General features: G+C 37.3%; 2 protein-coding genes and 2 pseudogenes across 2 annotated transcripts; 3 read left to right on the top strand and 1 right to left on the bottom strand.

Moving 5' to 3' along the window:
- The first annotated feature begins 1,144 nt into the window (after positions 1 to 1,144).
- Positions 1,145 to 2,711, top strand: LOC109065595 (selenoprotein H). The gene is made up of 5 exons (XM_042770509.1): positions 1,145 to 1,282; positions 1,621 to 1,747; positions 1,928 to 2,079; positions 2,198 to 2,324; positions 2,406 to 2,711. Exons 1-4 carry the CDS (start codon positions 1,261 to 1,263, stop codon positions 2,305 to 2,307), a joined length of 411 nt encoding a protein of 136 aa, XP_042626443.1. The 5' UTR covers positions 1,145 to 1,260; the 3' UTR covers positions 2,308 to 2,324; positions 2,406 to 2,711.
- Positions 2,712 to 3,064: 353 nt separating this feature from the next.
- On the bottom strand, positions 3,065 to 5,003 carry mif (macrophage migration inhibitory factor). Its single transcript, XM_019115984.2, is given in 4 exon segments — positions 3,065 to 3,292; positions 3,295 to 3,299; positions 3,490 to 3,662; positions 4,722 to 5,003. Coding segments are annotated over 4 exon segments (345 nt in total). The 5' UTR covers positions 4,830 to 5,003; the 3' UTR covers positions 3,065 to 3,233.
- A 1,217-nt stretch (positions 5,004 to 6,220) lies between these two features.
- Positions 6,221 to 10,901, top strand: LOC109102593 (annotated as a pseudogene).
- A 1,086-nt stretch (positions 10,902 to 11,987) lies between these two features.
- LOC122147597 lies at positions 11,988 to 13,351 on the top strand (annotated as a pseudogene).
- The last annotated feature ends 505 nt before the right edge of the window (positions 13,352 to 13,856 follow it).

Here is a 13,856-nt window from a genome sequence, read left to right as displayed (position 1 = left end):
TGTAATTTTGTAATTTTTTCTACAGATAGATTTATTTAAACTTTCGTATTACTTTTCTATAGTTAAAAATTATTTTTATCTGTATATACATATTCTTTTTCATTTATCGGGATTTGCTGCTACGAAATCACACACTATCCACCGCATTTAACACTGTAAATGAATTAAAAGGTCTGGATTTTTGAAGTTTGATAGGCCTATGTCTGTGAACTGTAGCAAAGTCCTCTTTCTATAATCTTAGACTGTATGATGATCGTTTCTCAGACCATTAGTTGGGCGGTAATGACCTCTGGTGGTGATCAGATTTAACTGTTAAAACATAAAACATTACATTTAGACTGTTGAAAAGGGAAAAGGGATGCTTAAAATGTAGCCCAGTCTTAAAAATCGCTGACAAAATGGAGCAGCAACATTATACATTTGTGACAGCTTATTTAATGTGTTCTTTTGTAAAATCTGAGGTTTGACGTGGTGTTTATCTGTTTGTCCTTCATAACAGTTTGTCCTTCAGACGCTAACTGATATAGCACGTGAGTGATCAGGTAAGTATGATTTTAGAATTCCAAAAATATTCCTTTATTATTTGTGTTGTCTGTTTGTGCTTTATCACAGAACTGACGGTCTAATCATATCAGAGCTGTTAGCTGACGGTGACTGTCCCCATTCCTCCTCTTTTCCACAATTTTCTCTGTCTCTGCTGTCATATCCTATTCAGTTTCAAGCATTTAGAACTGTACTGTACTGTACTGTTACCACTAATTAAAAGTTTAAACACATTTTCATTTTTTTAAGTCTGTACATTAACTGTGCTGTAATGAAATTAACTTTGATCTTAAGAAAATATATAAAGGAAAGTGCTAGTTTTATCATTTCTCAGTTTTCTGTTAGGTACAGTATTATAAAAAATGCAAAATAAATAAATACATTTCTGTATTTCATTTATTCATTTCAATTTTGATATTTGTAGTTCTTAAAGATAAGAACTCTCAATTCTCATAAAGTAACTCTTCTCATTATCTATCATATTAAAACAAATAAACAATGTATAATCCATGATACCCCAATACCGGGATTTTTTCAATATTTTACACACGCCAACTACAAAAATTGATTTCGTGAGACTGTACAAAGACGACTTATATTTCTTCACATTCCAGACAAGAAACTTTCCACACCAAAAGGTGGCAGTGTCCGTCTCACTTTCTTTTTTTCTTCAGTGATATAACCAGCTAAACTCTCTTCACCTCATGTGTTGCAGAAATGGCGACTCGAGCCAAATCAGGTGCGTTACACGTTTTGAAACATTTGTGTAGTAGTAGTCTATAACGGAGTGAGTTTCTGTTAACCAGTAATTATTAAATATCCTCAGTAGCCTTATATATAAATATGTTGCATTATGAGTTTTCGTATTTGTTACGTTTTGTTTCTTCAGTGGGAGTCATTCTGCTTGTGTTTGGTCACGCCTTACAATCTCAGTGATTATACATTTCACATTAGGAGGCTATGTCTTTTATAAAATCCTTGAAATGCAAAAACAACCAAATAAATATCCTCTCCCCCGGTTATATAATCATCCTTTATATGCAAAACTGAAACTCTGTGATGCACTTTAATATGCAGGTCGTGGAAGGAAGCGTAAGACTGACGTGGATGCAGAAACAGCTGCAGTGGAGGAGAAGAAAGAAAAACTTGATGGAGTTGACAAAAAAGATGAAGAAACAGGACAAAGGGTCGTCATTGAGCATTGGTGAGGACACGCTGAAAATGTGTTCATGCACTGTTTATTGTGTAACAATTTTTGTGAATTATTTATGGATGCTTTTTTTTATATTTAATAACAACATTAAAGAGGTGAAAAATACCCCCTAAAGTTAAATACATATGAGACTCCCTTATATTTGAATCATGTTCTGACTTTTTTGCATAGCAAAAGCTGACGGGTTTATGGGCGGAATGCTGAAGGTGTGCGTGAGGCACTTGCAGCTTCGCACCCTGAACTTTGTGTGGTGCTCAATCCTCAGAAACCTCGGAGGAACAGCTTTGAGATCATACTGATGGAGGGAGACAAAAGGTTAGACTGCCATGGAAAGAACCCAACCAGTATTCAGATGCCTGCATCACTGAGTAACAATATTGCATTTTATTGTTGTCCAAAGAATTATTTCTATATGCTGCCTCTGTATTTCTTTCTCTTGAGCAGAGGTTGTTTTGTGGTCTGGCATTAAGAAGGGTCCTCCACGCAAACTAAAGTTTCCTGATCCAGCTGAAGTGGTTTCTGCTCTGAAGGAAGCGTTGAAGAGCGAGTAGAGGTTATAAGGAGACCGGTGAGTCTGTTGCTCCTTAATTTATAATAGCTTTGTAAATGGCAGTAAAATTAACTTTCCTCATTTATTTTCTCCCTCTAGTCAGTCGTCTTTGTTCCTGGACACTGGATGCATAATGATGTAAATGGACTAATGGGAAAATCTCCCCGTCTGTTTTCGGATGATCGGCTCTGTTGTTCCAGACTGGATAATTGACCTCGCCTTGTTTCTTCTGTTAAACTCTCTTTTTCATGTTCTTTTTCTGACATGATTATTTTTACATTGCTACTGTAGTTCCTGTCTCTGTACTCACTGTTAATGTTTGGTTAATCACTTTTATACTGTTTATGTGCATTATTATAATGCTAATTTTGCTGAGTAAAAAATAAAGTCTAGAGTATATCACCACTGGGCCTTTTGTAATTTTACTTTTGAGAAATGCATTTCCTTTTTGTGCTGATTTCTCAAAATTATGTTTTTGCTAGGCTATTTATAAAATCAAATTACAGAAACAGGTCAGTATTGTACCCTGGTGTGACTGAAGGCTTATTAGCACATAAATTAAGACTTCAATATTAAGATAAGCCTAAAACAAGATTTTCATATGCCCAGTATGTTGTGGTTTACTTTTTGGATATTTCGGTTAATTCCTAATATTTAATTTTATAGGCTGTAACCAATACAATCCTTTTGGCATCATTATGATTTCCCTTAACATGTGCTTTAAAGAGGCATGTACAACAAAACCTTTGACACCTCAGTAGTTTAAAGAAAAAACTTTATTGCAAAGCAAGATATTGTCTGCTGTAAGCAGTAAGTGCTGTGTGTTGAGACTTAATCGACTGAGAGCATTATTCTTCCAAAAGCTTTTCTCTGAATAGAGCTGGAATCGAAACTGCAGCCTTATATCAGGCCATAAATCCATATTCTTTATCCAAAGGTGCTACTGTTCCAAGCCACATTGGCTGCATCCATATCAACAAAGTTATATAGATCCTGAAAAACAATACAAGGTTTTAATAAAAATAATTGCATATGACATGCACACACAAAGCATAATATGAAGAGTATATCTTATTTAATATGCATGCAAATGCATAATAACAACTGAAATGTATTTCAAAATTTACAAGCTGAAACTCAATTTGTGCAAAATAATGTAGCCAGCTGTAATGTATGGATTTACCTGTCAGGTGAAATTCCAAGGTGTTTGTTGAGCAGTCCCATTAGAAGTTTGGAGTATTGCTTATTTTGTGCCCCCCCAATCTTTCCGATGCTGGTGAGAGAGCAGAGTGCGCACGGATCCCCTTTGCCCCCAAACATCATCATCTGATCCGGGATGATGTGTATGGCGATGTACTGTCACATAGCAATACAAATAGAAAGACACAAGGGTACATAGTTAATGATGCAGTTCCTCTGAACAGGATTTTTTCAAAAACAGATCTAAAAGATTTATCCAAAAATCTGACTGAGTCGGTCCAAGCACTTCTCGAGTCAACTAACAGACCCAATTTTCACAATAAAAATAATTTTAGTATGGTGTAATGCAGTGGTTTTCAAATCTTGTCCCTGGGGACCCACAGCTCTGCACGTCTCCCTAATTTACACACCAGATTCAGATCATCAGCTCATTAGGAAGGAGCACCATGAACTCAAATGAGTGCGTCAGACAAGGAAGACATGCAAAATGTGCAGAGCAGTGGGTCCAGAGGAACAGGAGTGAAAACCACTGGTGTAATGTAATTTGGTTTATTACAGGGTTCCTCAAATCTTGTCCTGGAGGGCCAGTGCTCTGCAGAGTTTAGCTCCAACACTGATCAAACTCACCTACCTGTGATTTTCTAATGACCCTGAAGACACTGATTAGCATGCTCAGATATGTTTGATTAGGGTTAGATCTAAACTCTGCTGGAAACTGGATCTCGTGGGCCAGATTTGAGAATCCCTGGTTTATTATAACCTTACAAATGACATTGTTTTTTATGAATCAATACGGCACCAAAACACTGAACTGAAATACACATTAATGTAATACTTTAGTACTTAATAAAAAGCAAAAGGTGCCTGCATATGGATTTTTTGTAACGTTTGACTCAAGTATACTCTGTCACACGTGGGATCTGGGATAACGCGGTCACGTGATTCGTTGAAAAGCATGATTCGCGGAAATTAGTCAGACTTCCCATCACTACTTAAGCTTAAATCGAGACAAATGATGTATATAGATCTCTTTAAGTTTAAGACCATGAAAAATCCAGACTTTAGCGACAGCTAAAAGGATAACTGTAGATTAAGTCTCTTGTATTTTTCATTATATCGAGATTAATGATTTACGGTTACATTTTCATATTCTAAGCAGACTAATATAAAAAGTCATACGATTTGTGGGACATGTGAGAAATGCAGTGTGCTCACCTGCGCGGGTTTGCCCATCGCTTTGGCGAGCTGCTGCGTGGCCTCCGAGAGCAGCTCAGCAGGAACCGCGTCCTTGGCCACATTTGTGTTCACAACGAATATCGGCATGACTGCAACAGAGAGACAACTCTTACTGCAAAATAGTGCACGCTGGAAGGATCAGACACCTTCAAGAATGTATCCAGATGTGAGCGCGGGTTGAATAAGGTAACTGTGATGCCAGTACTTCTTCTATGCTACCGTAAAACACCATATGAGAGTGCAGCCCCGTTAGCATACCACAGTTGCTCGGCTGGCGCATGCGTCCCTAGAAGTGCATGATGCAGAAGCATGGCACAACCAAAGACCGTTACCTGAGCCCTAAATTACACGTGACTAATTACGCTTCGTTTTTTACATAATTATACATAAGTATTATTATTTCAATAAACAGTATTATGCCATTGAGTACAATATTATACAACAATATAAATAACAACCTACTAGAGAAAACAAACTTTTAATTTCTACTGAAATACTGTAGAAATAAGTAATTTCTATGGTAAATAATTGTAAGAAATGCCAGTGGAATGAAAAACACAGCAGACATTTCACATTGTTAAGATCCCCCATGAAAAACTGCTGAAACATTTACATAATCAACGTTATTATTATTAATAATAACTTATATTACCAAGTACTTCACATTAAAAATACCATAATTAATATAAGATTAAAATGAAACTCACTTTATAGTAAAAGAGAAAATTATTATACATTACATGCATAAAAAATACAATTATAATAAAAGACGACAGTAATAATTGAGAAAAAATATTTGCTGGCTGCAGTAAAAAGATATGTTTTGGGGTTTCTTTAAAAATACTTTTTGGACATATTTGACAATGGCAGCAAGAATATTTATTTTCTTGCAAAACATTGGTATTCTTCAGAATTCTGTTAAATAACTGTCAGTGGAGTGATTGTTGAGAAAGCGAAACTACTTTGTTTTTGCCTTCCAAAAGAAGACACGACTAGACACGACTAAATCATGTTTATATCATGTTTATAATGGGTTTTATGTTTGTCTCGTCGCTCCGGCCGGACAAGGCATCACAGTATGTTAAGAGGCGTAACATTTCTGTCACACACTTGTGGCATTCGGCCAATCACAACGCGCTGGATAGCTGGCCAATCACAGCACACCTCGCTTTTCAGAGAGATGAGCCTTGTGAAAATCCACGTGTTTCAGAAGGCGGGGCATAGAGGAGCAACAATAATGTACAGTATGTGGAGGAAAATGTTTTTTTTTTTTTTTTTTTTTTTGGATACCTTAAAACGCATGCAAAACACATTTCATTACACCAAATACAAAAAAAAAATAATGTTCTTTTTAGCAGCATCATATGACCCCTTTAAAAGAAAATCTACCAACAGGGTAGCCAAAGCTAGCTAGCCAAACATTTTGTAGGTCCACTTTTACGGTGATTACGGTAGCTGTGCGCACGCGCAGAAAGCGACATCCGGAAATAATATTGTAGGCGAGAATTAAAACCTCTTGAGTTGAGAGGGGTGGTCGCGACTCGGTGAAACTGTGCCGCTTTTAGCGCATAAACACTCGTAAACATGAGCACGGATCTTTTTTAGCCGTCGACTATATTTGTGCAGTCATCTGGAGTGGAGTTTCATCATTTGAGGGTTTGATTTGTGTGGTCGCGAGCACATAGAGGAACAGGGTTCATTCCATTGGCTTTGTACAAAGTTGGGTTACTTCGGGTGACAGACGTTGCCACAGTTAATGTCAGGTTATTATAACAGTATGCGCAATTAAATTAAGTGTTGATATTGCAAAGCGGATGCGTAAAACCATGAAGTGTGACTAGTGTTGATATATGGCGTAACATAGTTTTATTGGGGACAACATAATTTATTATTTGTTCGACTGAAAACTAGTGAAACCATGGCGGAATCAGTCAAGACCTTTCAAGCGCACCTGACTGCTGTCATGGACAGTTTGGTCCGCGCATCAGTGTGCGAGATCACCAAACTCTTCCAGGACACAGTGAACGACTACCTGGTGGAAATCTCGCTGAACAGAAAAGAGAACGAAGCGTTGAAATTGAGGCTAAGGCTGACTGAGAATAAACTGAGAAACGAGCGCAAATATGGCATGGGCTGGGCGGCCAGTCGGCGCGCGGCGGGTCTGCTTGGCGCGGACGACACGGTGCGCAAAGCGCGCAGAACAGATCTCCAAAGTAAGCGCACTCTGCAACTTGCATTCATTGTGTGATGCTGTTGTTTTATCCTGCATTTTTTCTGCCTTTGAGTGGGAAACCATAATGGCGACCTGCTCCTCAGTTCTCAGGTTTCTTTTTCCTTCCTCTCCTCCTCTTTTGCATTCCTCCCTCCCCCTCCTGTTCTCCTCTCTCCTCTCTCCCCCTCCCATCTTTCTCTCTCAGGAGGCAAGCAGGGGAAGGAGTGGAGTGCTGATGCGTGGGAGGAGGGGACTGGAGGAGTGAGGGATGACAGGAGGGACGTGTTCCGGGTCCATCTGCCAACTGGAGGAGGTGGAGGTGGGGAGGAGGAGGAGGAAAGGATATGTGTCTCTGGGGAGAGGAATGAGGTGGCCAGCATTAAAGAGGAGGTGAGTAGCCAATCGGATGTGAGGAAACAGCTGCAGGGAGCGGAGGGGAGAGAGGACATACAGAGAGCTATGGACAGGAGAAGGACCTGAAAAGAAAAACCCCTTTGTGCAAATGCAAACTGATTTGAAAGTGTATATTTTGGTCGATTTTGAAAGTGCAAAAACTGTGGCAAACATTACAACCCAAGAATTATAGTAATAACAATTCACTTTCCCCCCCTGTCTTTTCCTCTGTATTGACATTATGATATTTAAAGGGATTGTTCACCCAAAATGAAAAATTGTCATCATTCATTCACCATCAAGTTATTCCAAACTGGTGCGAATTTCTTTCTTCTGCTGAACACTACTGAAAATCATTTAAAGAATGTGGTTAACCAAACATTTGATGGTAAAAAATACAGTGGATGTCAATAGTGACCATCAACTGTTTTATTACCTACATTCTTCAAAATATCTTCGAGAGGGTGATAATTAATGACGGATGAATCGATTTTCATTTTTGGGTGAACTATAACTTATATTTCTAAAAATATGCATGTCTTTGTTGACTTAATACTGTAAGACCACATTTACATCTGATTTCAACATCTGTATGGGTGATTAGATCACGAGTAGATAGTGTTAATTACCAGTGTGAACAAGGTCAATGCATTTTATCATTCAGTTGCTCAAATCACAAGTAGTCAGAAACACATATGTTCGCATCACTAAAGGACTACCTGTTTACTTGTCAATCAAAATAAACCCCTTTATTGCACTAAAACAAGTTTAAATGTTATAATAACAGCACATATGTAACATAAGGTTACTATCACCTCATGTCTGCCTAAATGTTTATCTGTTTTAAAAGAAATATTTTAATGTGAGCAAAGAGAATTTATTTTACACCTTATGTTCTCGTTCTTTCTGCTTCTGTGGGATGATGGATAAAGGTGGAAGGCTACAGATCAGACTCCCTGAGGCTGTTACAAGAGGCTCTACAGATGAACCAAACTGAAAGCAGCCCTCCCTCCCCCAGTCCCACCCACGGTGAGCACTGCAGTGCTTTGTTCAGGAAAACAGCTAATAATTTCTGTGATTGTGAGCATGAACAGTTAAAGGAATTGTTAACTTGAAGAACACAATTCTGTCATTAGTTATTCAAATATGTGTTGTTTTTTTTCAGTGAAACGCAAGGAGAAATTTTGAAAACTGTACTCAGTTTTTCATATATTAACAGTACATTGGACCCACGACTGTCAAGTTCCAAAAAAGGTGACTAGTTTTACATTAAAGGAATAGTTCACGCAAAAATGAAAATTTATTTACTCCCCTTCACAACATTCCAAACCTGTATGACTTAATTTTTCTTCTGGGGAACATGAAAGACCCCCAGATATTGTTGTTAACCAAACAGTTTTGAATCCCTTTAACTTCCATTGCATTTTTTGTCTATACAATAGAAGTCAGTGGGAACTAAAACCGTTTGCTTAATAAAAATATTTAAAAAGTTCTGCAGAAAAAAAATCTAACCGGTTTGGAAGGGTTGATGAATTAAGTTTTCGTTTTGCACACAAAGCCATTGTATTGATACTTTCTTGTTTGTTTTTGGGAGCTTGACAGCTGTGGCCACTATGAACTGCTAATGTAAAAGAAAAGTGTATAAATTCAGCTTTGCCATCACACCAATAAACTGCATTTGAAAATACTTCCAAGCAGAAAACTGTAGTAATAATATTTCACAATAATATTAATATTTTTACTATTTCTGAACAAATAAATGCAGCCTTGGTGAACATAAGAGAGTCCTTTGAAAAGCATTTTAATTTTGATGTAAAATTGTTCTTGTATCTGATATATCTCATTTCTGTTTGCAGGAGAAATGGGCCCTGCTTCTGCTGGTCCTGAATCCACTGCTGCTGAAGTGTGGGAGGAGCAGCCAGCCTTGTCAGAGGAACCAATGCCCGGTGGAGACGAGCTCAGCGGACTTGAGACGGCCCTCAAGGCGGAGCGTGAACGTGAGGAGGCGGAGTCTGGCTTGGGTAGCCCGTCTCAAGAGACGTGTGGATCTGAAGGTGTGGCGTTCATCGGACTAGATGGTTTATGTAGCTCTCAGCAGGCAATGTCATCCTCGTCACATAGAGCAGACCCTGCTGAACTACAACTCCCAACAGCCCCTGCCAACAAGGAAGAGGAGTCAGGAGGAGAGAGCGGGACATGCTGCACTTCTGCGCACGCTGCGGCAGTGGCTTCAGTTCCACATCTGACCTCATGAAACACTCTTGCCCTGCAGCAGAGGAGCGGCCCTATCAGTGCTCCGTGTGCGGGAGAGCATTCGGCCACGCCTGGAGCCTTAAGAGCCACGAATGCATCCAGACGGGCGAGCAGCCGCACCACTGCGAACTCTCTGCGGCAAACGCTTCACGCACTCATCGCGATCCCTCGAGCGCCATCAGCTGGTTCACACAGGTGAGCGGCCCCACAGGTGTCCGCAGTGCGGCCGCAGCTTCAGTCGTCTCGGGAACCTGGAGAGGCACCAGCGCATCCACACTGGTGAAAGACCGTATGAGTGCGGGACGTGTGGGAAACGTTTCAGTCGAGTGGAATACCTCAAACGGCATCAGCACACCCACATTAGTGATATAATGGTGAAACTCCCACCTCTACGAAACTCTCAACACTGCTCTCAGTGCAACCAAACATTCAGTGATACTGAGCAGTTCAAGCAGCATCAATGTCATTACAACACATAATGTTATTCAGTGTTCATGAGAATCTACTAGACCTTAACTAGAAACCCACAGCACTCAAAAGACCTCATTCTTCATAATTCTTTTAACTTTTTGTATCTTCTTTTAGCTTCTTACCACATGCCTCTGCCTTTATCGACTCCAAAATCACTGACTTGCAGCCAGAACTTCAAAGCAAAGCACATTTAACGCATTGCAATGATATTTTAAAGTTAAAATTTCGTATTTATTATTATTTAGAAACCGTCTACTCATTATTCACTGTGTGTGTGTGTTTTTTATATATATATATTAATAATCACCTCTGTTTCAATTCCAACAGTCTATCAACGCAGATAACTCTATTTTGTTATGCTAGGCTCCTTATAACCGGGTGTGAAATACTTTGTGTACAAAGACATTTACAGAAGATTGTTTCTTATTAAAAACAAATAGAATGCTTATTCATCCATTCTTAGGAATCTTTTTCCTCTCATAGGACCCATAGTTTTTTACTCAAAACAGAAGTGAAATATTTGTTGTGATGAGAATAGTTTTTTTTTTTTTCATGTTGTATTTTCTATTTACTCAATGAACTCATACTGTGTTGAACGATATGTAACATTGTTAATAAATCCCTTCCAGATGCATACTATTATAGCTTCTTATACCTTGTTTGTTAACGATAAACTTATGCTTAAAATTGCATTCATAATATCATAATTTGGACTTAATACTGTTCTAAACAAAACGGTACAGAGCAAGTAAAAATCTATGCTGTAGGCTATTATCATGCAGAGATAATGGAATATATGCAATAAATATGAATAAATGAATTTAAATACAGATGAAAGGCGTTTGTAAATGCTTATGGATATTTTATGTCAGTGGATTTTGTTGTTAAATAACCTCTACCAGTACGCTCTAAAAGACAAATATTGTCGTCAATTCTGCGCGGACTGATTCAATAAAGAAAGTGAACAAATCGTTCAGGTCCAATTCAGAGCTGCTCGCGATGCTTTTTAGGAAACAGCCTCAAACCTGTTGCGCACCGGTTTCAACCGATTCATTGAAATAATACAAAACTTGACAAAAAAAAAAAAAAAAAATAATAATAATCAAACAACAACAAACAGATATAGGTAAGTATCTAGTACAAAAGTATTGTGTTCTAATAGCTTTCTTTAATCTTTTACTGTGGACATATATTCAAGTAATTTTACATTTCTTTGAAGTTTGAAAATTTGCATTTGTGAATGTAAAATTAGTTTAGGAATATAATTAAATGTGTAATAAAACATACATTTTCTTTTGTGGAATCTTTTTTTTTTTCTTTTCTATTTTTTTTTTATTTTGTGGCATCTAAAGGGTTAATACATAATCCATGACGTCAGAGTACAGAAGACGCGTCGCTGGGGTTGTGTGGTGGGACCTCTTCTGCCGGTCTACTTTCACATTGCAAAGGTTTGGATGTAATTTATACAATTTATATTTATGTTGTGTATTTATATATGTATACTTTAAAGCGAAGGACACGGACTGTGCTTCAGCTAGGAGTGTAATGGGCAGTGTATTGGTTTGTTTACCTCATCAGCTGTGTGTCAGCTAACGGCAGCTAGCAGCTGTTTTAACGATAAGATATTAAACTATGTTGTGCTTTATTTCTGCGTACTTTGACTAACGCGATCTACAAAAATTACATAATAATGTGCTATTACATAAGATATACAACCACAGTGCACTGTAACAGTTACAATGCGCATGCTATTTAGTCAAATATGTAGCGACCAGCATTGCAGCACCAATGAAGAAGACTCCACATTATGAATGAAAGCCTCTTTGCAAACTCCCGGTCTGTGTCTTTACAGTTTCCATCAGGCCTTGCCTCATCCCGAAGTGTGTTCACGAGAGTCGCAGCCCTGCATTTCAAAACAGCAAGACGAGTATTTCGCCATGAACTCTGACATGGATGGTGTGGATTCATCTGCAGCACACAGCACATCTACAGATTGTTCTTTCTGAAACTGAATTGATGAGTACAGATTGATTCAAAAATACACCATTTAACACACTATAAATGTGTTAAAATAACTTGCGGGGGGATTTCCCCCCTTTTCCTTCCAAAAGCAAGTTTGAGATGCTTAATATTTTGGACCAGAATGTACGCATTAGTGCATCGTAAAGAAATGTCTCCATAAAATTTATATTTAACAATATCAATAACACAAACATATACAAACCATTTATATTCACACTGTACATATTCATACACAGACAATACTACAAATATGCATACAGGTACATACACACAAATACGACACCATACATATATTTTACTTAGTGCATATGTAAATTCAATAGAAATAGTTGAAATTATAATATAAATATATATATATATATATATATATATATATATATATATATACTATATATATAGCAATTTATCTACTTTAAGTAAAAAAATGAATCATCATCAAAGAAACTCACAAATTCAGTTTCTTTTTAAAACATTTCTCTTTTACCAGGTCAAACCATTGACAGTTTTTGTAAGAAATAATAATATTTAAATAATCTTTTAAATGCATATAAATTAAATCTTTATATCCTTGATTTTAGGAATATCTACCTTTTCAACTAAAATGACATTTTAATAAAGATTTTGATCACCCTCAAATTATTTGATTTGAATTCCATGGTAATTAAATGCCAAGTATAGCAAACCATTTTGCTATGTTCAGTCAACAGGCAACAACAAAAAGGCAATACCAAAATAAATGCAGAATGTCTTCTTATCTGAACACAAGCCTTTTTCAACATGATTCATTATTTCTTTCTTATTAATAATAAGCATTATCGGGGACTTTTTCAGTGACTCTGAGATTGCAAAGTGTTACTCTCTTCCGTTCATCTTCCAGGTGACATAGAAAATCAGGGTGGAGTTGGAGGAGAAGACCAGGCTTATAAACCAGGTCCTTGAGTTGCAGAATACTCTTGAGGGTAAAGTAACCAACACAGCATGTTTTGTCATATAATGTTTAACTAATGCTGGGTTCTTTAACCTTTTATTATATTATATAACAAGCATTCATTTCTGTCTTTCTCTTTCTTTTGTTTTGATAGATCTCTCAGCTCGGGGTGGATGCAGTAAAGAATCAGAAAATCTGAAGTTAAAATCAGAGAATCAGGTTCTTGAGGGGCAGTACATTGAAGAACCTCATGTCGGCATCTAGCGTGTTTCAGACCACCTGACTCCAAGAGCAAACGGAAGTAAGAGGGCATCCTCTTTCCCAGAATCCCTTGTGTGAACGGCAACCCCCCCACACAGATAAACCCTTGCCATATCAGCTCATTTAAACTTTTTTGATCCTTATGCCATTAAAATTATAAGTATTTACATTTATTTATCAGTATTAATGTTCTTTAAATTTTTATAATCTTCAACAACTTTATTAAACATATTACATACTAAATTAATAAAGATACAAACTTGTTAGAACCTTATGTTGTTTTGGTAGTTTTTTTTTTTATGTTCAGACAGGGTATGATATTAATATTATTTTTAATATTTTAAATTGTTTTGTATCACTAAACAAATTGATAACTGATTAAAAAATAGTAATATGTATTTTGTATTTCATTTCATATTTTTGCTTTTTTGCTTTCTAGATGAGGTGTACGGCTGTGATGCCCATGACAGTTGCTCTCAGGGACTCCCGCTGAGCTATTTGTCTGTATCAGCATGATGTATACTCCTGTTGAGAGAAAACATTTCAGGCCATTCTGATCAGGGAATGAAATTTA

The sequence above is a fragment of the Cyprinus carpio genome, chromosome A14 (assembly GCF_018340385.1).
Source record: "Cyprinus carpio isolate SPL01 chromosome A14, ASM1834038v1, whole genome shotgun sequence".
Lineage (NCBI taxonomy): Eukaryota > Metazoa > Chordata > Actinopteri > Cypriniformes > Cyprinidae > Cyprinus > Cyprinus carpio.
This window is presented reverse-complemented; position numbering and strand designations above follow the sequence as displayed.